At 33.9% G+C, this 24698-nt stretch overlaps 1 protein-coding gene across 3 annotated transcripts in view; it reads left to right on the forward strand.

The window, feature by feature from the left end:
• KCNT2 (potassium sodium-activated channel subfamily T member 2) overlaps window positions 1–24698 on the forward strand; it is a 399505-nt gene that overhangs the window by 149643 nt on the left and 225164 nt on the right. For all 3 annotated transcript variants that reach the window (XM_053607648.1, XM_053607649.1, XM_053607650.1), the window contains exon 8: window positions 1831–1925. In XM_053607648.1, the coding sequence (XP_053463623.1) occupies window positions 1831–1925 (95 nt within the window). The remainder of the gene's footprint in view (window positions 1–1830; window positions 1926–24698) is intronic.

Consider the following 24698-nt stretch of genomic DNA (forward strand, 5'->3'; position numbering starts at 1 on the left):
CAGAAAACTTATTTTTATATAAATGAATTTTAAACAGACATTATGACAAAAGTTTTAGGCAAAAGGAATATTTGGATAACAGTGAGTATTTACACTGATAAGAATGTTTCTAAACATTTATGTCACATTACCACTGGAGTCCTATGAAAGTCCATGGTCAAAGGTGGCATAACGTGGTTTGCAGCATCATTGAACTATCTTAATAGACTCCCCAGAAGGCTGTTTGACTAAGTGTAGGCTGCCTAAATTGCTAATAAAAATACATCAGGTAAAAATAAAGTTTTGTTAATTACTATGTTATTAGTTGTTGGGAAAAAAACATTACTATGACAGGAACCATTAGTCAGTCACTATGAATAAAAGAATTGTATTGCAGTATTAACTTAGGATTCATTTTCCATTTCATTTCTATGTCTCTTCTCACTGTATGCTAAATTTTCATGTGTTTTTCTACTTATTAACATCTCTCCTGTAAGAAACTGAGGAAGGAGAGATAAAAGTCAAATCATTCAACTTGTTTTTATCACAGTTCTAGTTAAATGAGTGGGAAAAGAAGATAAGAGAATGAATGGCTCATTGAGTTATGGTACTGGTGAAGTTGATCAAATACTATACTGATTTTAAGACTATTAGATGATCATCATAAAAAATTTGAAGTCTACAGACAACGACAAAGTAAAACTTATAAAAATTCATGTCTGTCACACATAGGATATTACTATATAATATTTTATGTTTGTATGTAATTATTTATATCCTAATATTTTTCATGCAAAAACACTAACATCTATCACACATGAAATTATCTCATGTGTTCAAATTCATAATTAGAATATTTTTCATATACTACATAGTAATATGTAGCGAATAAGTTCCTGTGTTATTAAATATCCTTCAAATAATTTTTAATAGATGCATAAAAATTTATATAGATACATATAATTTTATTTGGCCATTTTGTATTACATATTTTAGTTATTTTAACAGTAATGAACATTCACTATTTCATATAATATAATTTTGTAATAAAGATGAGCATACATAAATATTGATGCCCATTTCTGATGTTTTTCATGGGGTAATTTTAGAAATTGTGTTATTATTGAGTAAATACATATCAAATGGATTATTGGATGTATAAGATAGGAAAGATATACTTCTGAGTTTTGACCTATTACTACCAAATTGCCTTCCAGAAATTTATAGCAAATTATATGAGCAGTATCTTATGTGAGTGCTTATTTTTAGCATGTTAAAAGACTCTGAATATTATTTTTTATTGTCTGATAATTAGAAAATTAAAAAGTATAATATATCTTGAATTGACTTTTTAAAACATTAATGAAATTAAAACTTTAAAAAATTGTTCATTGGCTTTTAAATTTTTTTTCATTTTATGATAAATTGCCTTACGTAATTTATGTTAATTTTCCTGATGATGAGCTTTGATTGCAGTTTCACCTAGCTATTATTTCCTCATAATTGAACATATTATTCTCAATCTTTATAATTAGAATTTTCTGTGAGAAATCATCCTTACCATAGGGTTTTAAGGAAGTAAGATCAACATCTATTCAGGTATCTATGGCAAGTCAACTGAAATTTAGTGTTTTAGTGGGCTTCCCATAGTATTATCTTTGTAATATAAATGTCATCGTAAGTCATATTTAGATCTAGACAAAAATGAAAATACACTGCTATTCCAATTAATGTCTATGTAATAGATATATACAGGATAGTTGAAATGAAATACATAACAATAATTGTATCAAGCTCAGGCACATTTAGTATTTATCAAAATTTACATAATTTTTTTCTGTATTATTTTAGAATGATCTACACAGAGCGATTCAGCGTACACAGTCTGCAATGTTTAATCAAGTCTTGATTTTAATATCTACATTACTATGCCTTATCTTCACCTGGTAAGATTGTACATATCAGCATTTTTATTGTACTTCATTTAATTGTAATTTCTAAAGAAAACCATTTTCATTGATAGCTGGCTAACGCAAATGAATAAATTAAGAAATACATATTCACCATTAAATGTAACAGATTACCAAGAAAAATAAAAGTAAACCCTCCCTTGAGTCTCATGTTGTTTATAAAACGGGAAAGCATATTCACTGCAACTCTGACATTTTCCCAAATACTACAAACAGTCAGATCACAAAAACTTGTACTGCATTCCGTAGTTGTCAAACATGAATTTTTCCTTCGAATCACTGACATGAAGTGCCCTCAGCTTTGTACATTCTTCAAAGCAGACACACTGTTGAGAAAATTGTCATTTCCCAGCTCGGTCTCTGTTCTGCTTCTCTATGTGATTTTTAGTGTGCGATCAGGCAGAAAGCAGGGGCAGCTCTCCTGACAGTGTGAGGCCAGACATGGCACTTTGCTTCATTATAAAAGTTATTTCTTCTTTTTGCAAAGTTACATTTTTATAATTATAGAGAAATAGTGCACCACACGTATGGATTGATGTAGGTCCTTAATGAGAGAAAAAATGTGAAAATAAGAAAATGAGGTAGAATAATATGTCTCTTTTGCAGGAGTCTTAGATATTATGTGTAATTGTGCAGTGACCTGAATTTGACCCTACTGAGAAAGAGAAATAGCTAATTAAGGAGTACCAAAACAGAAGAAAAACAGAAAAAAAGAATGCACATGTACACTAATATGACTGAGCTAGGTATAAACAGACCTATACGTGCATGCTTGTAAATATCGATATATAGACAGCACTTGGTAGTATGTAATTCATAATTTTATTAAATGAATGTTCAATGTATTTTATTGCATACTTTTAAATTTAAAAAATAAACAGATTTAGGATATTTAATGCCTTTAAAAATAAAATAGTCCTGTCAAGTTGACACCGCCATCTTATCTTTCAGATTCTTTTCTTTACCTTTCACAAATCATCTTTTTGGTTCACCTAGTAGCTAATGCTTGAGTATGAAATATTAATGGTAATGACTTTCCTTCTGAAGTCACTAGAAATTCTTAATTTCAATATAATGATATTATTTGGGTAATTTAGCAGTTTTCTCATCTTACTTAAGGAAAAGTATTTAAAGTTAAAAATTTTATGCATGTATGGTATTTTATATGCTCATTTTTAAATGGCTGGAAAATTACAAAAACTAAAATTAATGATTTCTAAATATGATATGGGAGACTATTAAAGTAAATTTAGTAAGGAGGTAATAAGGACAAATTATCTTTACATTATGATAATTTGTGATACTTTTGTTCTGGAGACATCCACATCACCGTAAGTCTTCATCTACAGAGGGATTTCTGTGCACTCCTGTTTTCTTCAGACATTTGTATTTTGTTGTGTAGTTTTATTTTCCAAGGCAAGAATTAGACAACTTTCTTATGTTAAGTAATGCGACAATGCTAGAAGGGGTTTTCATCATCTGCAATGTAATTTCCCTTATTAAAATCATCTCTATTTCATCTTTTTGTTTTATTTAATATTATAATTGTTTTCATTGTGTGTTTTAAACCAAATATATATTAATATGTTCTTAAAATATAATATCTAGGGTGGTGCCTGTGGCTCAGTGAGTGGGGCGCCGGCCCCATACACCAAGGGTGGCGGGTTCGGACCCGGCCTTGGCCAAACTGCAACCAAAAAATAGCTGGGTGTTGTGGAGGGCACCTGTGGTCCCGGCTGCTCGGGAGGCTGAGGCAAGAGAATCACGTAATCCCAAAAGCTGGAGGTTGCTGTGAGCTGTGTGACGGATGTCATGGCACTCTACGGGTGGCAAAGTGAGACTGTCTCTACAAAAAAAAAAAAAATATATATATATATATGTCTAGAATGGGAAACCTGACATTGATTTTTTTACTTTTTTTTTTTTTTTTTTTTTTTTTGTAGAGACAGAGTCTCACTGTACTGCCCTCGGGTAGAGTGCTGTGGCGTCACACGGCTCACAGCAACCTCCTAACTCTTGGGCTCACGCTATTCTCTTGCCTCAGCCTCCCAAGCAGCTGGGACTACAGGCGCCCGCCACAACGCCCGGCTATTTTTTGGTTGCAGTTTGGCAGGGGCTGGGTTTGAACCCACCACCCTCGGCATATGGGGCCAGCGCCCTACTCACTGAGCCACAGGCGCCGCCCCGACATTGATTTTTTTTGTGTGTTCTCTACACTGTAAGCAGAATGTCTTGATAAATCATGATTGGTCATTAATAATAAGATAGATTAAGTCTTATTTGAATTTACCATCAAAACTGTGATTACCTACCAAAAATGTCTAATGGTATTATTTTAGTCATAAATATTTTAAGACTATTTTAATAAGGAGTTACATTACACACAATGTAAAATACAAATATACACAAAAATATAATAAGTTAAACAAATAGAAATGTGTAGTCTGTCCAGGACAGGCTCACCAGCTTGATACTACTGGGGACTAAGTTTCCTTGTCTCTTGTTTTTTGCATAATTTCCGTCTTGTGGTTCAAGATGGTCACTCTGTTCTTGTCATTGCATTTTCACACTCACCTATAGGAAAGAACATAAGAAACAATTCAGAATTTGCATGTTTAATTTGTGCTGGAATATGGTTATACACATGGCTGAAAGGGGTTGGAAAAAATGTAATCTAGCTGGGCAACAATATACCCAGATGATGCTATCACAGAAAAAAGAAAAACTGGATACTGTGGAACAGTGAGACATCATTTTTTTTTTTTGTTAATTGTTGTTGCAGTTTGGCCGGGGCCAGGTTCGAACCGGCCACCCTGGGTATATGGGGCTGGCACCCTACTCCTTGAGCCACAGGTGCCACCCGAGACATCACTTGTTTACAACTAGGGCTGTACTAGTTTGGTGCCCTTGCAGTTTTGACACTTCACTAACGAGGACAATATTAATTATGAGGATTCAATTAGATACATCTATAAAGTGTTCAGCCAAGGACATGGAATATTGTGTGAACACTCCAAAATTTTAGTTTTTTTCCGACTACAAATTCTGTCTTTATATAAGATGATTAAATTATCACGTAAGTCCATAAAACTAATATTGAAGAAAACGGACCTATTAATATGACCTATTAGTAAGACTAGAAAACTGAACCACTGTGCCTAATGTATTGAATAGGAAATATGGGAAAACATCTCTCTCCACTATAATATTCAGGTTTTCTTCTCTTCCTACACATTTCTAATGCTTGTTTGTGCTAGTGAACTCCACCAGTTAAAGTTAGTGGTGTCTCTCTCTCTATAGGTACATTTCTGATAATACTTCTATGAATGTTATCACAACAAGCCCATGATTCCAGTCTCAGTTTGTTTAGAGCACTTTTAAAATTTATCTTAAAATGAGATGACAGGGAATACTTTGTTTTATCTAGCAACTAGATTTATCACAACTAAATTTGAATTTTATGTAAATTAAATGTAATTTTTTCACATGAGCATAATCATATCCCATGCAATATATGGTATATACTACTTATACTAAAAAAAAAAATAAAAGATGACAGGGAAAAATCAGGGTCATGGTAAATACATGAATGATTTTTTAGGCTTTAGGGGAATGGTTATCTATAAAGATAAGAATAAACTACTTTTGGATTTTAGGAATATTTCTCCTATGACCCTAATTTTTACCTATTTTTTAAATATTGAGCAATGGTATGCCACATCACAAATTACCATTTTTCTCCTATGTGTCCTACAAGAGAAATTTATCTCACACATTTTTTGCATTTATCTTATATCACAGAGCAAGACTGTCAGTGCTTTTCCAATAAGAACTTTGAATATACATATTATAATTTAATGTGGAAAGATTCAGGAACTAATATGTGGTTGAATTGGCTGTGTTGTTCACAAATCTCACCATATTAAAATTACCTGTGTTAGAAAGCTGTTCTTTAGTTTTAAAATGTATCTTTTCTTCATCATTATTAACATTACAAAGACTATCATTAAGCATCTGTCTACAAGGGACACATGCTCAATACCAAACTGAAATAAAAATTAAGCTGCTTTTCCACTCTGGGTAGGGAATGTGCTCAGAATTGTTTTTCTTGTCATTGCAATGGAATTGGACTAATATGTCCACACATTGGCTGTGTATCCCTCTTGATCAATAATGCACACTTCCAAGACAGCTGGGAATTGTGATTCATTCTGTGTTTCTGAAACAAAGCAGAGTAAACTGGTACATCCGGGAATTAAGTGTATGACTTTATCTTAATTATTAACATATTCTAACAAATAATAAGTACTATAATTTATAATGCATTTGGTGTTTCTAATTTTACATTGATAGATTTATTTTACAGCTACTTTGTTTCAAATTTTGATTTTGTTTGAATTGGTGTGTTTTTATATTTTCGTGTTATTTGAGTTATAATATAAAGAACTGTGTCTTGTTAATTGATATTTTTTACTCCAGTTCAATGTTAAAAATTCAATTCAACTCAGATTTCAGGAGGAAGTAAATTATATATTGGTTTAAAAGTATCTAGATAAATATTATTAACATATTTAATTTGAGAGTATTTAGATTTTCTATAAGCATTGATTAATACTTATTTGAATGCCAGATGCTTAAGTTCCTAAACTGTACATGCTGGTTTAACTCTTAAGGCAAACAGCCATAAATGACAGAAAATGCATTTGTCTGTAAATGTAGCAATTGACTAACTACTTAAGGTTTATAGGGTATTAGGACAAATAGAAAATTATTTGCCCTAACTTTTGCGTATGTGGACAGCAAGATTTTAGGCAGTTAAGTAAGGTAAATTCAAGTTTGAATAAAGGAGAATATGACTAGTATGCATAAATAATATTATCATTAATCTCTAAGAAACATGGTTTTGAACCAAAGTTATATATTAAATTGGCACCATACTCGATTATGACAACAATGTATCATGATTTTCAAACATGATTTCAAATACCAAGAATAATAACTAATACTTCAAATTGTTAAGTCAAGTACTTTTTTGAGAACTTTACATGTGTTAACCAATTTTGTTTTCAACAACCTATAAGGTAATTACTATAATTATTCTCATTTTATAGGTGAAGAAATTAAATTAAAAATTTGATATCTATTTTCCCATCTGATCTAATGGTTTCCAGAACATTGTTCACAAGTTTGCAAAAAAAAATTGATTGAAAACTTATAATTCTGAAGCCCAGGAGTTGGAGGTTGCTGTGAGCTGTGTGAGGCCACGGCACTCTACCGAGGGCCATAAAGTGAGACTCTGTCTCTACAAAAAAATAAAAAAAAAAGAAAACTTATAATTCTGTCAAACCAATCCCATCATTGAATGAGGGTAATATGTATTTTGTTTCAGATATGTAATAACTTAGAAAGTTTGCTACCCAATTATCATTAAAGATGTAATCCAAAAATTAAAAAAAAAGAATAGGAAAAAAATATAAGCTATGAGAAGCAGCCAGATATGCAATGCAACATATTAGATCTGTCCTTGGAAAACCCCATTTTCACATTTCACTTTATTTGGAGAAGTGGAGTTGAAAGACTTACCCAAATAGAGACCATTAGATGTCATTGGTTCTGGGTTGGTGTGGTATGACAAACTTTGGTTTTCCCTCACACTTTCACCCTTGCTTACAACTGGAGACCTTTTTTCTGGTAGGAGTATAAACCATAGAAAATAAACAACAACAAAATGGTGCTTCTTCTCATTGTCTAGGGGAAAATTTTTATTTTTGCAGTAACGATAAAGCCAGTTTTTCTGTTGTTGAAAGAAATTTCTCACTCTCCTAGGCATTGTCTTTGTGTCTGTATAAAAAGGTTAGGGAGTTATTCCATAAACCATAAATTGGGAGTCAATATACAATGCAATTTAAAAAGTAATGAAAAATTGATCATCCTTTGCCTTGTGGCTTAATGCACAATCATGAATTTCATTTATTTTAAAATAATGAAAAATCAGCAGATTTGTTGGAGTAGGTCAGAATTCAGATCTGACGGGAGTAAAAGTGAAATTTCAAGAAACAAATTTAATTTAATTAATATTTTTAATTTAAGAAAATTAAAAATATTAAATGATGATAAAGAGGAGTTAAACATGATGGCACATTTATGATAATGTTCCTAGTACTTAACCAGTTGTTTCCGTTCTCAACACAGGAGTTTATAGTTTCAGTAATTTTATTATTCTGTGTTGTGTTTAAGTTCTAAAATTAAGAGATAGAAAGGGACAGTTCTTCAGAAGTTATATGGAGACAGAATGAACTGTCAAAATTGTATTTATCATTTTATGATAAGTAATATGTATCATCATAAAATTATGCATGAGATGTATAGAAAAATTCAGTGTTTTTTAACTAAAAGGCTGCAGATGTTGTACTACTCAGTTATACCTTTCTCTCAGAAACAACAATCCTGAAACACATTCATAGAATTACCTCAAAAACAAAAATATCCCTCCAGAAAATGTGAAGTCCCAACATTTCCAATTATCTTATGTTCCATGGGAATATTAGATGTTAGGCAGATACTCTACAGGAAATGACAATGATTATTTGGGATAATTTGATTGGTATTCACTCAATAAATTTGAAAGTGCAAGCTCTGGGCTGATTTGAATGCTAATGTCTGAATTAATGGCATGAAATCAAAGTGTTTGATGCTTTCAGCACAGAATGCCATTGCTAATTAAGTTTTTCCAGCAATGGGATTCATGGGGAGTACATGGGTATTTAAGGTTATTTATTCCTGCCATGTGACTTTTTTTCCTCTGAAAACATTTTTGTTTTATAAATTAACATTTAGCAGGTGGTTGAAAAGTTTATAGTCTCAGTATTTCCTTTCATTAGAATTAGTTTTTCTTTTAACCCATGCCAAAGCTTGAAAAGCTTATATTACTAAATATATAGTTAACAATTTAAAAGAAGCAAATTAAAAAAAAAAGTTAAGTGATTTATAATTTATATGCCTTTGTTATTAATTATAGAACCTATTTAAAGTAAGCAAATCAATTATGAAGTTTCAGCTATTCCAGGGGGATAAAATGAGAGTTTGCATTTTAAATCCTGATTAAATGTTCGGATTTTGTTACAGAATTATGTAACACTGAAATTATTTTGTATGGACTTGTGTCAAAGACAACACTTAAGAATGTTTTGTAAAGAAGCAAACCTTGCAGCCACTCTTAAATCCAGCATTCCTCATGAGATTATCTTGAATTGTTTTTAATAATAAAATGCATTTTCTAAAAAGAAAAAAACCTTCACATTGAAATTTTAAAAAAGTGTATCTAATTCATTTAAGTTCTTTTAATATTTGAAGTAAAGTTTACCCAGTAAAGTTTTCAGTGTTTAGATTATTTTCTGCTTTTTAATATTGCCTTCTTATGAAGCAGTCACCCACTCAGGACTGAGAGTATTACACCTATACATTTATTTTGTATATAATAATAACAAAAATATACATATGACATTGCAGTGGCTTAATTTGACCCAGTGCAGATTGAGGCTGAGATGAGGGATAAGGTAGGGAATCTCACACTTTTTAGCCCCATGCATCACTTGCACTGGAAACTTTGCTTTGAAAAACCCCATAAATCTTTCAAGTGCCCAGGGCTTCATATCTATTTAATAATTCTGGCTGTTATCTCTGTAGAAAGTTCATGCATATCATCCTTGTGAATGGTGCACTTTAAAGCTGTAACTCACCTAGATGCCTTCTCCCCTGTACTCTCACGCAGCAACCGAGTGCAGACTCCTCTGGGTCACGGCAGGCTTGCACTGCTGTGATATTAACTGCTGGCTTATTCTTTTTTTTTTTTTTTTGAGACAGAGTTTCATTTTATGGCCCTCAGTAGAGTGCCGTGGCCTCACACAGCTCATAGCAACCTCCAACTCCTGGGCTTAAGCGATTCTCTTGCCTCAGCCTCCCGAGTAGCTGGGACTACAGGCGCCCACCAAAACGCCCGGCTATTTTTTGGTTGCAGTTTGGCCGGGGCCGGGCTTGAACCTGCCACCCTCGGTATAGGGGGCCGGCGCCTTACCAACTGAGCCACAGGCACTGCCCCTGCTGCTGGCTTATTCTTAAGAGGATGGGTAGGAAACTTTGACTAAAAATAGCTTAACAATCAATAATAAAGTCTCAATTCTGGTTTATTGTGTTCAACCTTTTGCATTTACCATGTGCATTTAATCCTTGTTTTTAATACAGTTAACAATATGTTGCTTATTATGAACTTTCTCAATTTCCATCTTAATGATAGCTATTATTAAATTACCAAAGTGACTACAGAGAGTTGCTTTCCTCATTAAGTTTTAAGGTGTGCTTGCTATTGATAAAAATTAGAAACTATGGAAATATATAGTCCTGGGTTTCATATTTTGTCTTTTTCATTAATTAATTCATTGCTATAACTTTATACTGTTTAGCTATTCTAAGTTCAGTTTAAGGTCCACACTGTTTGGATAACAATACCACATAGGGTTGCTCTGAAAATCATTGAATTAATATATAAATAGTAAGTGGTATAAATAGTAAGTGGTAGAAAACATGATTCATTGTATGAAACAACAAATTATTGTTATTTTATTTTAATATAGTAATTAAAGAAATATAGTGATTAAAGAAATAGTAGGGAAAAAGGTATGCTGAGAGTATTGTTTTATTTGGGGTGGGTGACGTTATGCTTGAATGAAAATGGCACTCCACTATTGTTTTCTAAACTGGCTACTCTATATCCTTTTAAAAATTAGTTTTAATACCAGGCAGTTTGGAGAAAGTACATAACAGATGTGTGAATAAATACTGAATTATTCGATAATTAATAATTATTGAATAAAAGATAGGAGTAAAAAATTATTTTGTTGAAACCATGGTTAGTTTTTTGATTAGGGTATCAGTGGAGAAATAAATTGCCTCAACTGGAAAATTAAAATAATTAGTTTCAGGAAACATGTATTAAGACAATGAATGCATAACAACTTGTGTATAAGTACCTTACTCACACACTAATACATATTCTTCTCTTTAACTACATCAGGCCTACAATCTTGAGGGCTTTTAGATAATTTTTTCTTTAAGATGTTTCTGGTACATAGTTTATCTGTATAATTCAGTACATGTCTGTTAAACACTTGGTATATGTCTGATAATAATGCTTCCAGAAATGAATGTTTCAGTATATGACCTCAAGAATCTTACAGTGATTTGGGAAAACATTTTAGCAGAGTAAGTATTATACTATCAATATGAATAAAGTAATAATAGAACACAGAGAAGGTAAAATTTGATTTTCCCAATCATTTCTTCTTCTATTAGTGAATTACCTGAGGAGCCAAGGAGGGGATAAAATAAAAACTCTTAAGACTTAGGAATTGTTAAAGGCACTTTGCTGAAAATGGAAGAACATTTGAAGCTGGTCAAGAAGGATGTTTTGATGATCAAGGAAGAAGACATATGGAGAAGTAAAATATGTGACAACAGTAGCACAAGTGGAACAAATAGAATTATATTGAAGAAAGGCTCTTGGGACATTTTTTGTGATTTAGGAAATAGGAGTGCCTGAACTTGAATAAAGGCAACTGAGAGAAGATGATCTAGTTGATTGCTTAAACTTGGAGATGCATGGAAGATGGACATTAGCTGTGGTGAACTTGACCATTCTGCTTGGCTTCCAAAGAGTCAAGAACAACTAAAGAGCTTGGCTGAGGCCTCTCTACCTAAAGAGAGTGGGAAGTTTGAGTAGAGCAGGGTCAGAGAGCTCTCCAACACAGCCAGGCCTCACAGACAGGGTACCGCTGGTCCTCAGAAGCAAAGACCTCTCCACCTTCTTTAGGACAGCTATCACTTGCTCAATAAGCAGATAAAAGAAAATACCTCATTTAAGAGGGCAAGCAATCAAAGTATGGAAAAATAATCATCTAGATAGATCTCTAATGAAATAGGACTTGCTCAAGGAAATAGAGCAAGGGATTTGGGAGCTATATCTGGATTGATATATTAATATATACACAATCAATATAAATATTGGTAAGAGAAAAGACAAAAGATAGAGGGAATATAGTAATTAAGGAAAAAGTAGGAAGAAAGATATGCTGTTTTGAAGAAAGATTTAGACTGGGGATTAAAATATGAGAAAGAAACATAGTGCATCTCAGGAAATTTCTGCTAAAATCAGTTGATGTCCAAGACAAAGGGAAACTTGTTCAAGCTTCCAGTAGTAAATTAATAGGGTACTTACTTATAAGATATGTATCACTTATTAATAACAGATAGGCAGATGGACCTTTACAGATCCTAGTTTCTATAAACTTAGTTGGCCAAGGGACTTTGAAGGTATAATTGAGGTCACAGACATTAAATTAAGGAAAATATCTTGGATTATCCAGGTGAGTTTAAGTGTAAATCTCCATTAGCCTTTACCAGAAGAAAAGTCTGGGGCTGGAGTCAGATGGGTTTACTGTGAGGAGAAGTGAAGCAGAAGGAAAAGTCACAGGGGCCCGAAGTATGAAAAGGACTTGACTGGACATTTCCTGCTTTAAAGACCACAAATCAAGGAACCTAGGAGGTGACTAACGGCTGAAATTTATTCCTGGCCAAAAGCCAAAAAGGAAACAAGACCTTTGTCCAACGATCACAAGGAACTGAACTGCCCAAAACCTGTGTGAGCTTGAAAACACATTTTTCCTCAGAGGTCAAGTGTCAATCAATTCCTTGATTTCTGCCTTGGGAAACTTGCAGCAGAAAAAGCAGCTGAACCCAGTTGGACTTCTGACCTTCAATACTGTGAGAAAATGAATTTATGTCATTTTAAATGTTAAGTGTGTGTTAATTTTTTTACAAAATAAATTTTTAAGGGAAAATCAATATATTTGCAACAACCATTTTATCTGGTAAACTTGAAATTTCATGATGGTGGAAATATATGGTTAGGCATTTGAGAAAAAAGGCCTGAAATCCAAGAGTTCTGTACTTACCACTCTAGGTGTAAGAATGCTATTTCAGGAAACATAAGCATTAAGAGTACATGTACCATGTGAGAAAATATTCAGGAAAGAATAATAAAATATGGACAGATGAAGAGAGAATACTGGGTGATCTGTGAATTATCCAGTATAGTTATTTAATCAACACTATTGGGAAACTAATATATTCCTGAGCCCTGGGCAAGTGGATAAAGATAGTGTATATTACGTCTATGCAGAGATGGGAGACAGATCTTAAATAAACAAGTATGTATCTTTTTCTGTTGAATACTGACAAGAGCTATAAAAACAAAGCAGAGTAAAGGTGTAGGGAAAGATAGGAAAGTACAATTTTATTTTTATTTATTTATGTATTTATTTTATTTTTTTATTGTTAAATCATAGCTGTGTACATTAGTGCAATCAAGGGGTACAATGTGCTGGTTTCATATACAATCTGAAATATTCTCATCAAACTGTTCAACGTAGTCTTCATGGCATTTTCTTAGTTATTGTATGTAGACATTTGTATTCTGCATTTAGTAAGTTTCGCCTGTACCCGTTCTAAGATGCACTGTAGGTGTAGTTCGGTGAAAGAAGGCTTTAAGGAATAACATTTGAGGAGACCCTTAAGTGATGTCATCATTGGACACGGTATGATCTCAGATATGACTCTGGAGTTTGGGTGATCTTTTCTTCTAGGGTAAGAAAAGATCATTTAATGTGATAACGTTAAAATGAACGGTCCGTCAGTATCCAGCCAGGAAAACAAAATTCTATGTTTATCAAAAGAGAGAATTGTTTGCAAATCTATTGGCAGTTCTTGAGGAACAAAAAATGAGAATGTGAGATTATCCCATTTCTTAAATTTAAGACAAGAAACAAAAATTCCAGAAGACAGTGTGAAGAAAATGCTTCAAAATATTGTCCTGGGTAAAGATATTATGACGAAGACCTCCCTAGCAATTGCAGCAACACCAAAAATAAATAACTGAGATTTGATCAAGCTAAAAAGCTCTGCACAGCTAAGGGTACCACAAACAAAGCAAAGAGACAGTCTTTAGAATTGGAGAAGATTTTTGCATGTTGTGAATCTGACAGAGGCCTGATAACTACAATGTATTGAGAATTCAAATTAATCAACAAGAAAAGAACAGACAACCCCATTTCTAAGAGGGCAAGAGACTTGAACAGAAACTTCTCTTAAGATGACAGAAGAATGGCCAACAAACACATGAAAAAATGCTGATCATAATTAATCATCAGAGAAATGCAGATCAAAACCAACCTAACTCCAGTATGATTAGTCCACATCACAAAGTTCCAAAATTAAAGATGCTGGCGTGGGTGTGAAGAGAAGGGAACACTTTTACACTGCTGGTGGGATTGCAAACTAATACAGCCTTTATGGAAAGAAGTATAGAAAATTCTCAAAGAACTGAAAGTTGACCTTTCATTTGATCCTGCAATCTGATTACTAGGTATTTCCCCAGAGGAACAAAAATCATTTTACCACAAAGACTTATGTACCAGAATGTTTATTGCAGCTCAATTAATTGCCAAGTTGTGGAAGCAACCCAAACACCCATCAGCCTATGAATGACTTAAGAAATTATGGTATATGTATACCACAGAATACTGTTCAGCCATAAAAAAGTATGGAGACTTTACATCTTTACATTTACCTAATTGAGTTGAACACATTTTTCTTACTAAAGTATCTTACGATTACCTAATTGAGTAGAACACATTTTTCTTAATAAAGTATCTTAAGGGGCAGTGCCTGTGGCTCAGTGAGTAGGGCGCCGGGCCCATATGCCAAGGGCGGTGGGTTCAAACCCATCCCTGGCCAAACTGCAACAAAAAAATAGCCGGGCGTTGTGGTGGGCGCCTGTAGTCCCAGCTGCTTGGGAGGCTGAGGCAGGAGAATCGCGTAAGCCCAAGAGCTGGAGGTTGCTGTTAGTCCTGTGACGTCATGGCACTCTACCAAGGGCGGTAAAGTGAGACTCTGTCTCTACAAAAAAAAAAAAAGAATGGAAAAAAAAGTATCCAATGTACTTAATACTATTATGAAGTGAATATATAAACAATTATATGCACATATGAACAATAAAACACAAATACAGTCTAGCAAGGGGGAGGGGTGAGGAAGGAAAGGGGATTGGAGAGGGTGATTGGCCGGAGGAGGGAGGACATTTGGCAGGATCTCATCAAATGTGCACAATTTGAGGGTGTTCTGCACCCCCCCACTACCCCCACCCCCACCTCCACCCCCCCGTTGAAGGGCTCTTCTACATCTTGAACTTTACCTTGGAAGTGAGAACAATGTAACGTAAAAATTTGTACCCTAATGTTAATTCAAAATAAAAAAATAAAAGTTAAAAAGATTAAGAAAGGAAGTGAAAATGGTAAGTTGAAAGAATCATGGCTGTTGCCTTGCAAAAATTCAGGAGCTACATGATCACTGATTTTGAAGGATCCTGGTAGTCAAAAGACATCCATCGAAGTGTTCAAGTGCCGCAGTGCTGAGAGTACGGAGCATCCATTCCTGAGACCTACTGCTTCAGTTTGCTGCAGCCTCTTGAATGCCTTCTACTGACACACTGAGCAGAAGCCAGGAGTCCACACACATCAGCTGTGACCTAAAAGGCTGAAAGAAGATGAAAGACCTGGCAAAAACAGTTTCTTACTGTGGTAATTAAATTTGTATCAATTTGGCAGAGGCTCAGGGTGCTCAGTTAGTGGGTCAAACATTCTGAGTGTTTTTGCTAGAGTGGATTTTGATGTGATTAACATTTTGATTGGTAGAGTAAAACAAATTGCTTTCTGTAATCTGGGTGGATCTCATCAGTTGAAGACCTGAATAAAACAAAAAGATCTATCTTCCCTAGGCTGTCCACGAGGCTGACTTCAGACTTCATTCGCAACAATGGCTCCCCTGAAATCTCCAACACCAGCCTCCTTAACCATGTCAGCCAGTTCCTTATAATATGTAGAACATTGGTTCTGTTTCTCTGGAGAACCCTGACTAATACACCTCCTGTATTCCAATGTGCCTGTAGTGCCTCTATGCTAAGAGAATCTAATCTGAAGTCAAATGACAAGGGAATTGGGCAATTTGCACATGTAGTTTACAACACCGAGCTGAGCTTGAAAAAGCTAATAGGGAACTGAGGGCAAACAAGATTGCCTGGCAGAGGTGGTTTGGGACATTATGAATGGAAATGGAGAAGATACAGAAGAGTTCATCAAATTAGAGGGCGTGGAGAGCCAAAGAGCAGAGATGAAGGTCTGGCTTTTAATGTGTAACTTCAGATGTTAGTGGTGACTAAGATAAATAGAATGACCGGCATAATGGCATCAATCATCATTGCCTTTTGTGTACAGGTGGGTCTTTAGTCTCAGAGACTCATAGGCAGTTTATAGCAATGAACTAGTAAAGTGGTTTTAGCTGGCAGTGGTGTTATTACCAGAAACATGCAGAGCTTTATGTGCCTTTTTAAAATCTTACAGAAATTAAAGGATGTGACTGAAGGATGTAAAGGTATTCTTACAAAGAATGAGGGACATTATAGAGGCCTCTCTTAAGTCTGTGTAAATTATAGTGGGATAATACAAATGCTGTGTGGGAATACATGCCTATTAGACAATTCTAACAACTGTCTTGAACAAAAAAACTAAATTATCTGAGCAAACTTAGGAGATGAGGAAAGGGAACTTGGGAAAAATATTAAAACAATCCAAAGATTTATTTGGTAGGATTTTAAATAAGTGATATAGAAAAGAAGTGATACCGCTTCACCAAACCCATAAAAACAAGGTTAAAATGAGTAACAACAAAGTAAAAGTAAAACAATAATGAGCATAAATAATATTTAAGTAACAAAATCAAATACATAAGCTCTCTGACCTCTCAAATATCAAGGGACTAATTTTCTATCAAAAAAGAAAATGCCTAACATAGTAAACATATCCCTGCTGTTTATAAGAAGTATTCTTAAAGTGATACAGGGATAGCAAGAATATGCAAATAAAAAAAGAAGACTGAAAATACTAATATTTAGTAATTCATTCAGTACAACTTTGTGTCTCTTCTAGGTGCCAGAGCTAGAGCAATAATTAAAATGGTCAAAACAGGTCTCTGTTTAACTTAGGTGTAAGGACAGTAAACAAATAAATACATTATATAATATTGGTTAATAAGAGATGAAGAAAATAAATCTAAGGTGAGGATAGAGGCAGATGGGATGCTTTTTTTTAAAACTAGGGTCTCAGGGAATGGATCTCTAAAGAAGTGGAATTTGAATATTGAAATATTTGAAATATGTGAACCATGCATATTTTTGGGAAAAGAGTGTACCAGGCAAAGGGGCAGTAAGTGCAAAGCTCTGGGACCCAGTCTTTTACTTACTTACTTAAGGAACATTCTCAGACAGATATTTTAATAAAAATAACTTTGGCTATTATCTTGGGAATAGGTTGTGGGGAGACAAGGACAGAAGCAGAAATACTGGATAGAGGGCTATCGTGGGACTCCAGGAAGAAGTTAATAGAAGTTTGACCTCAAATGGTAGCAAGAAAGTAGGCAGTGATTAGACTTGCAGCATTTGAAGATAGAAGTGAGACCATTTGGTTCTAGATTGGATATAAGACGTGGGGTGGGGGACCCCTTAAGAATAATTTTAAGGTTGTATTCTGAAAAAACTATGTCAATGATGATGCCATATACAAGAATGGGAAAATCTAGAAAGGAACATACAAAGGAAGAGAAATAACATTTTCAGTATGTTTGAGATACCTTTTAGAAATCCAAGGGAAAATGTTAGGACACCATTTAGCTCTAGGAGCTAGAGTCCAGGAGAGGGATTGGGGTTAGAACTGAAAATTTGGAAATTCCTGGTATGTAGATGATTACTGAAGTCAAAGGAGGGACGAGGACGAGTAGGCCACGACAAAGGGGAATCTCTGCTCAAAAACAAAACAAAACAAAAACCTTAATAGGGTAGTAAGAGACATTGTATCAGAACAAATGGTGCAGATTACAAGATATGATCTTCATTCACCTATGTGTACCAAAAAATGTGGTCTTTACAATACACAAAGGAAAAATGAGTGAACATGCAATGAAAACTTGATAAAAATTTAATCGTAGCAGATTTTTATAAAGAATCCTATTACTAAAATGGATTCAAGATTTTTTTTTTAATTTTCCACTTCTCCAAACATAGCTCTTTCTATACCATCCAACCCAGATGGTTGTCTATTTTAAACTATAGTCAACGTCAGAGCTTTTATAGTACATTTTTATTATTACAAACACATTTTCCTCCTATCAAGCAACCAAATCCATGTTGAATTCATACATCTTTTATAAAACACCATAAAATCTATTTTTTGTCTTTCTCCTCATTTTTTCATCCTGTCTTTCCCTTCTGATTAACTCATCAGTTAGCTAACTCCTGAAATTGCTTAGACACTTTGACATTTCAACTGAGTATGGATTTTTTATACTCAAGGTTGTGATTCTTACTGTTCCTATTAGAAAATTCCCTAAGTTATTTTACCACATTATAGATTTCCCTCTTTCTGATCTATAATCTTTGCCAGTTATTTTAGAGAATTTTGTTTCAGAGTGTGTTGAGAGATTCATTTTAGCACTGTCTCCTTTTTTTCACACGTTGCTTAAACCTATGCTCTCTTCTACGTAGGTCAATATACCAGGATTATATTGGCAGTCACTAATATTTTGCTATACAAATATTATATAGAATATTTCTGATTTTTCCTAATAATCCGGGTTCATTGACAACTTAAAAGTCTTTTTGTGGTTCTTGTTTGTTAGCTCATTGGATTTATTTATTACGGAATTTTATTATGTGTGTGTGTGTGTGTGTGTGTGTGTGTGTATATACACGTTTTGGGCATTGATTTTTAGGTTCCTGGTTTGCTAGCAAATTGATTTTAGTATGTTCTAAATATCTCATTTGAATTTCATATGAGCTTGTTTTCTCTAATGTGCCTACTGTGAAGGTGGAAAACCACTTTGAACCCCCTGCTTTATAATTGTCTTTTATGTGGATATTTGAGAGCTCTCAGTCTCCGTCTTCTTTTCTTCAAGTCAAATGCTTTAACTTTTCTCCCCAGGATTTTTTTGTTTGTTTGCTTTTGTCTAAATCTTTTCTATTTTATAATTATAAATTCAAATGGGGCCCACGGCTGAATAATGGCAAAGATCAACATAATTTATATAAAAGCACTTTGTAAATTATAAAGTTCTATTCAAACATAATACAATCTTTGATTGCTATAATTTAGGGGAAATATTCCTAGTTTAGCAAAATTGTTCTTAGGTTTTATTTCACACAGGAACATGTTTATTTATAGCTACCTAAAATGATGATAGGTTAAAAAAAAAAAAAAGCATTGGATTTAAAGATTTCTTGGTTGTGTCTCTTTCTTACTGTGTGATTTCAGTTAAATGATAGCCTCCCTGAGCCTTAATTTATTCACTCACCAAATACAGAAAAATATATAAACTTCAACAAAAGATTTGAGGCAGTTTTAAAAATAGACATTAAATTGGGTTAATATAACAAAAAGAAAAAAATCAGTCTAGTAGAGATTAAGCATAAATCTTACATAAAGCTTGCAGGCAGCTGAGTTGGAGGGAGAAATGTAAGATGTAATTTTATTTAGCATTCTTGATTAGAAAGAAAAAAAAAACATGTTTCTTGTTAGAATTAATGTCTTCCCTGTCCCCTCTGCAGAACTCAGGAATTTTATTCTGTAGGCAAAATGATATAGTATATTACATATAATGAAGTGTAGAAGCACAATATATATTATTTCTTATAAAATTTTTATAATGCACAAATAGCATTGCCTTCCTTCCAGTTGTTTTAGAGTTTTATTAATACTTGCATTGTCTCACCTAATTCTTGTAATACCCCTGTGACACAGAGGTATATGTCAGTATCTATAGAGGAGACAAATAAGGTCAGAGGAAAGAGTTAAGCATTTCTTAGGTAGTGATACACCAGGAATGAGTCTGCACTTGTCTGACCATGCTTTGACTTCCTTTCCAAGTAATAAAGCCTGAACAGTAGCTTGAAAGCCATTCTTCTTTCAGGGGACATGTTTTGGTACAAAATTATGGTGTCCTTCCTGGTTCAACTTTGTTGTAGGAGATAAATTAGAAAATGTAGAGAATTGGAAGAATAATTGACAACTTTACTTAACTTTTCTCAACATTATTGTCTCTCCAGACCTTTGGTAAGAGTTAGAGAGGTTATCAAGGCTCTTCCTTCTCGCGGTGACCTCCACCTACCTAGGTGAGCTCATAGATGTGTATGCCTTCCAAGACCATCTATAAGCTAATAACTTTTAAGAGTTTAAATAAAATAACTTTCTTGATTCTTGTCTCTTTCCAGACAATATTTTTCTCTTACTTCTCTGTTAATTATTTCCCATTCACCAGTCCCTTAAAGAAGTCAAAAAACTGGGAGCCTTTACACTCCTTTTCTTTACACTGAATGACTGATCTATCAACAACCCTTATTGGCTCCACCTCCAAAATCTGTCCATCTACTTCTTTATCAGCATTGTCATTACCTTGTCAAGCAACCATTATCTTTTGTTTGGATGATCTGCTCTATTTGCTAATATCTTGCTCTCTTGCAATCCTTAACTGTCAGACCAAATAATATTGTACTTTTTTTTTGAGTTAGAGTCTCATTATGTTGCCCTTGGTAGAGTGCCATGGTATCACAGCACACAGCAACCTCAAACTCTTGGACTTAAGTGATTCTTTTGCCTCAGCCTCCCAAGGCGCTGGCCACCACGCCTGGCTATTTTTTTGCTGTTGTCATTGTTCTTTAGCAGGCTCAGGCCGGGTTTGAACCAGCCAGCCCTGGTGCATGTGGCTGGTGCCCTAACCATTGAGTGACGGGTGCAGAGCCTATATTGTACATTCTCACCATCAGTCATCTTTCTCACCTTGGCTTTCTTTTTGTGCCTTGATGATGGTATGATGATTCTTGATGTGTTGGTTTTGAGCTAAGTGTTTCCTCTGGCTTGGATGTTCTTCACTTTACTTTTAGTCTCCCTTAGGTTCGTTCATATGCTAAATCCTTAAAGAAAACTTTTTGATGGCTCAGTTAAGGGTCTTGGAAATAACTGCTATACCATACTTGCTCTGTAAGTACATTAGCCTTCTCTGTTGTCTTTAATCATTTGCCTTTATCAGAAATTTGTTTCTTTTATTTATATAAAATATGTTCTGGAAATTAAACTATGTTTGATTAGTATATTTGGGGAAAAACACTTAACCGAAAGTGGAAAAACAAGAGAAAGGAAAAATAAAACAATGTGATTTTTTAATTTTAAGTTCAATTACTGGCTTTCTTTTTTTTTTTTTTTTTTTATTGTTGGGGATTCATTGAGTGTACATAGAACCAGGTTATATTGATTGCCTTTGTCAGATAAGGACCCTCCTGTAGTTGTGTCCCACTCCCAAAAGGTGTACCCTCCACCTCTTCCCTCCTTCATACAGTACTGAGACTATAACAGAATTTTTCATCAATCTCCCCCTCACCCCAGCTTTGTAGACGTCAAATGATGTAAGTCTTCTTTGAGAAGTACCAGAACATACTAGCTTTCTTTCTAAGTTTTTGCTTAAATGAAGATATGTCTAATTTTAAAAAAATTTTTCAAAGAAGACTTGCATCATTTGACTTCTGTTATAGTCTTAGCACTGTATCTTATGAATGGGGTGAAACTTGTCAAGTTTTAGACTTCTTGCACATGAAGATGCTGTTTCTATAGGAAAGACTTGCAACTAATCAGCTGCTCCCATCCAGGGAGCTGATGGTTCCCTAGCTTGCCCCAGACATTTTGTGCAATATCATCAAAACTGTGACATTCTATGACATTGATAATTGCTAAGAATAACTTTAAATGGAATTAGGATAATGTCTGTTAAGTGAAATTTTAAGCTAAATTGGTCTCGTGGTTAGAAAAAGTAAAGGATTTGGAATATATATTGTACATGTTGAATTTCAAAAACACTTTCTTTGTGGCTTAACTTTTTAGCATACAAAAATATGCAGAATAAAAATTTTTCTTAGCTGGTAGTTTCTTAGTTGCAGTATTAATACTTAGTTCAATCTCTCTCTTTCAAATTTTCTAAAAATTGAAGGCATAGGAACAATGTTTATTAGGTAAATGGTCATGGTTTCCTGTAAATTTCTTTAGTTTAGAATGGGTCATTGACCTTCTGGAACTGCTCTTTGAGCAATATCATTGATTAGAAAAACAGTTGTAACTTCCAGTGAAAAAGAATTATTTACTTTGGAAATCATTTTACATAGATACTGACATGTTAGATATTAGCTCATGAGTAATTAAATATACCACTGATGGAAAGGTTAGCCCAGTGCTTAAATGGAATGATCAGCTCCTTCTCAAGAGTGTTGTTACTTATCTGTGATTGTGTTTGCATATTACAGAATTATTTGTCACTGTTAAATGCTGTATGAAATGAATATAAGTTCATTAACCTACTTCTAACAAGGGGAAATTTTTCACTTGATTTTAGTCAGAGATTAAGTATTATGAAAGTGAAAGTACCATCATCATGATGGGGTTTCTTCATTGATGAACATGGCATTTTAATATACTTAAAAAATTGGATTCACATAAATGATTACATAAAAATCAGAGTCACTTGTGGTATTCGAGAGTCGTTCTCATTGTTTAGGATGTAAAATAATATGTTAAACTCTACTTTCTCTTTTATTTTTAATGGCTAAATTGGAGCCATTTCTAAGAGAGCCAAAGGAAACCTTATTTTCTGGGTAATTTAATTTCTAGAAAATATTGGCTAGAGACTATTTAGTCTTGTTATGTGGCAGGAACTAGCAAAATATTCTTGTGGGAACATGTTAAATGAATATAAATCAGCTTATATTAGTTTCTCTTTATTTGGTACCAATTCATATTTCACATGTGCAAGGACATTTAAATTGAGTGTTTACTTACCAACTTCTTGATAATAAAAAAGAAATGTATTGGCAAATAAAACCTTTTCTGAAGAGAACTGGTATGTATACATATTTTGTTTTTATCAACTCTAAATGTGAACGTATCTTTAAGCCTATAATGAGAATTTAAGGTTGTAGTGCATGTTTTTATATCGTTTCTTTGTTATCCACTTTATTTTTAAGAACTGAATGAGGTAAGCAAAATAAATCTAAGCAAAATAAAAATTAAATTGTAGAGAATCAAGGGCTCACAACTTAGAAAATGCTGTAGGACTGAATTTAGTAGCTTTTCTACACTCATTATTTCCTCTGGTCAGAGCTGTAACTTCACTAGGATGATTTGTATAGGCAGAGCCTTAGAAGTGATTTTCAGGCTGAGACTAATAGGCTAGTGTAAATATAGTTGCTGCTTGGGGCAGTGGTAATCACTCAGGGTATCAATAAATTTTTATAAATGAACTCAGGCACTACCCAGATGATTTAATTTTCTTGCTTAGAATTCTTCTCTGCCTTTAGAGTCTTCAAGATAGTGCAGATTTCTTGGTATTGTATAAAGTGATTTACAGTTTGTTCATGCTTCCTTCACTGGCCTCATCTCTTAATTGTCCTACTCTAGATGCTATTGAGTCATGTTACAATATTGCACTATAGTAATGTGTTTTACAGTCGATTTTGTACTCCCAATGTTTGTTCTCCCTGCTTTGCAACTATTAGAAGTTGTTTAGAACTGGTCATGATTTTGAAGTGTTAGCTGTTGAGAATATCTTTTTATTTTTAAAGTAAACTAAGTGAGGAAGCACTAATAAAGATGAAAGTAGAATAGTCATATGACTATTTCATTGATTAATTTTGAAAGTTAAGCCTTAAAAGGAGGAGTAAATAAAAACATGTTCCTTACTGTTGATCTTTCTCTACTAGTGTATTACTGGGAAGGGAGCAAAGATATATTTAGAGGAAATCTCTGATTTTGCAGTAAGTCTCAGAAAGCCATTGTAAGCCACTCCCAATATTAAAATCAGAAGAGTTCACGTGAAGAAACATGACATGTGCGTGGAGGTCATGGGCATGTCAATGGACTTGTGCACACCTGTAGACCCTCAGATGCCCTCCATACGTTCTCTCTCTCTATGTAGTATGCTTTTGAAAGCTCACATTCTTCTATAAACCATCATTAAATGATATGGTTCCTGAGAAATCAGTTCTAGGACCTTCATAATTTTATCATTTCTTTTTATATTTTTCCTAGGAGTTTTTCATGTGCTTTAATTATATTGTCTGAACTCATATAAAGACAACAGTATGGATAAAACTAGTTAACATAGTCTTCCCCTCACTTACTTAATTGTTGTGTTAAGACATTTATACTATACTCTTAATAGATTTGGTATGTACCATTGCAATATGCACCATAGGTGAGGTCCCACCAATTACTCTCCTTCCATCCAGTTTCCCCCTTCCCCTCCCATCACCCTCCTCTTCCCTCTTTCATCCTGGGCTATAGTTGTGTTTTATCTTTCATAAGAAAGTGTGGGTGATTATATATTGGTTTCATAATAGTACCGTTGGGAGGATTTTTAATACTGGTTCAGTCTCACTGATAACATTATTGGTCTGTTCAGGAGTTCTCTTTCTTCCTGGTTCAGTCTTGGGAGAGTGTGTGTTTCCAGGAACTTGCCCATTTCCTCTATGTTCTCCAGTTTATGTGCAGGAGATTT

The sequence above is a fragment of the Nycticebus coucang genome, chromosome 10 (assembly GCF_027406575.1).
Source record: "Nycticebus coucang isolate mNycCou1 chromosome 10, mNycCou1.pri, whole genome shotgun sequence".
Lineage (NCBI taxonomy): Eukaryota > Metazoa > Chordata > Mammalia > Primates > Lorisidae > Nycticebus > Nycticebus coucang.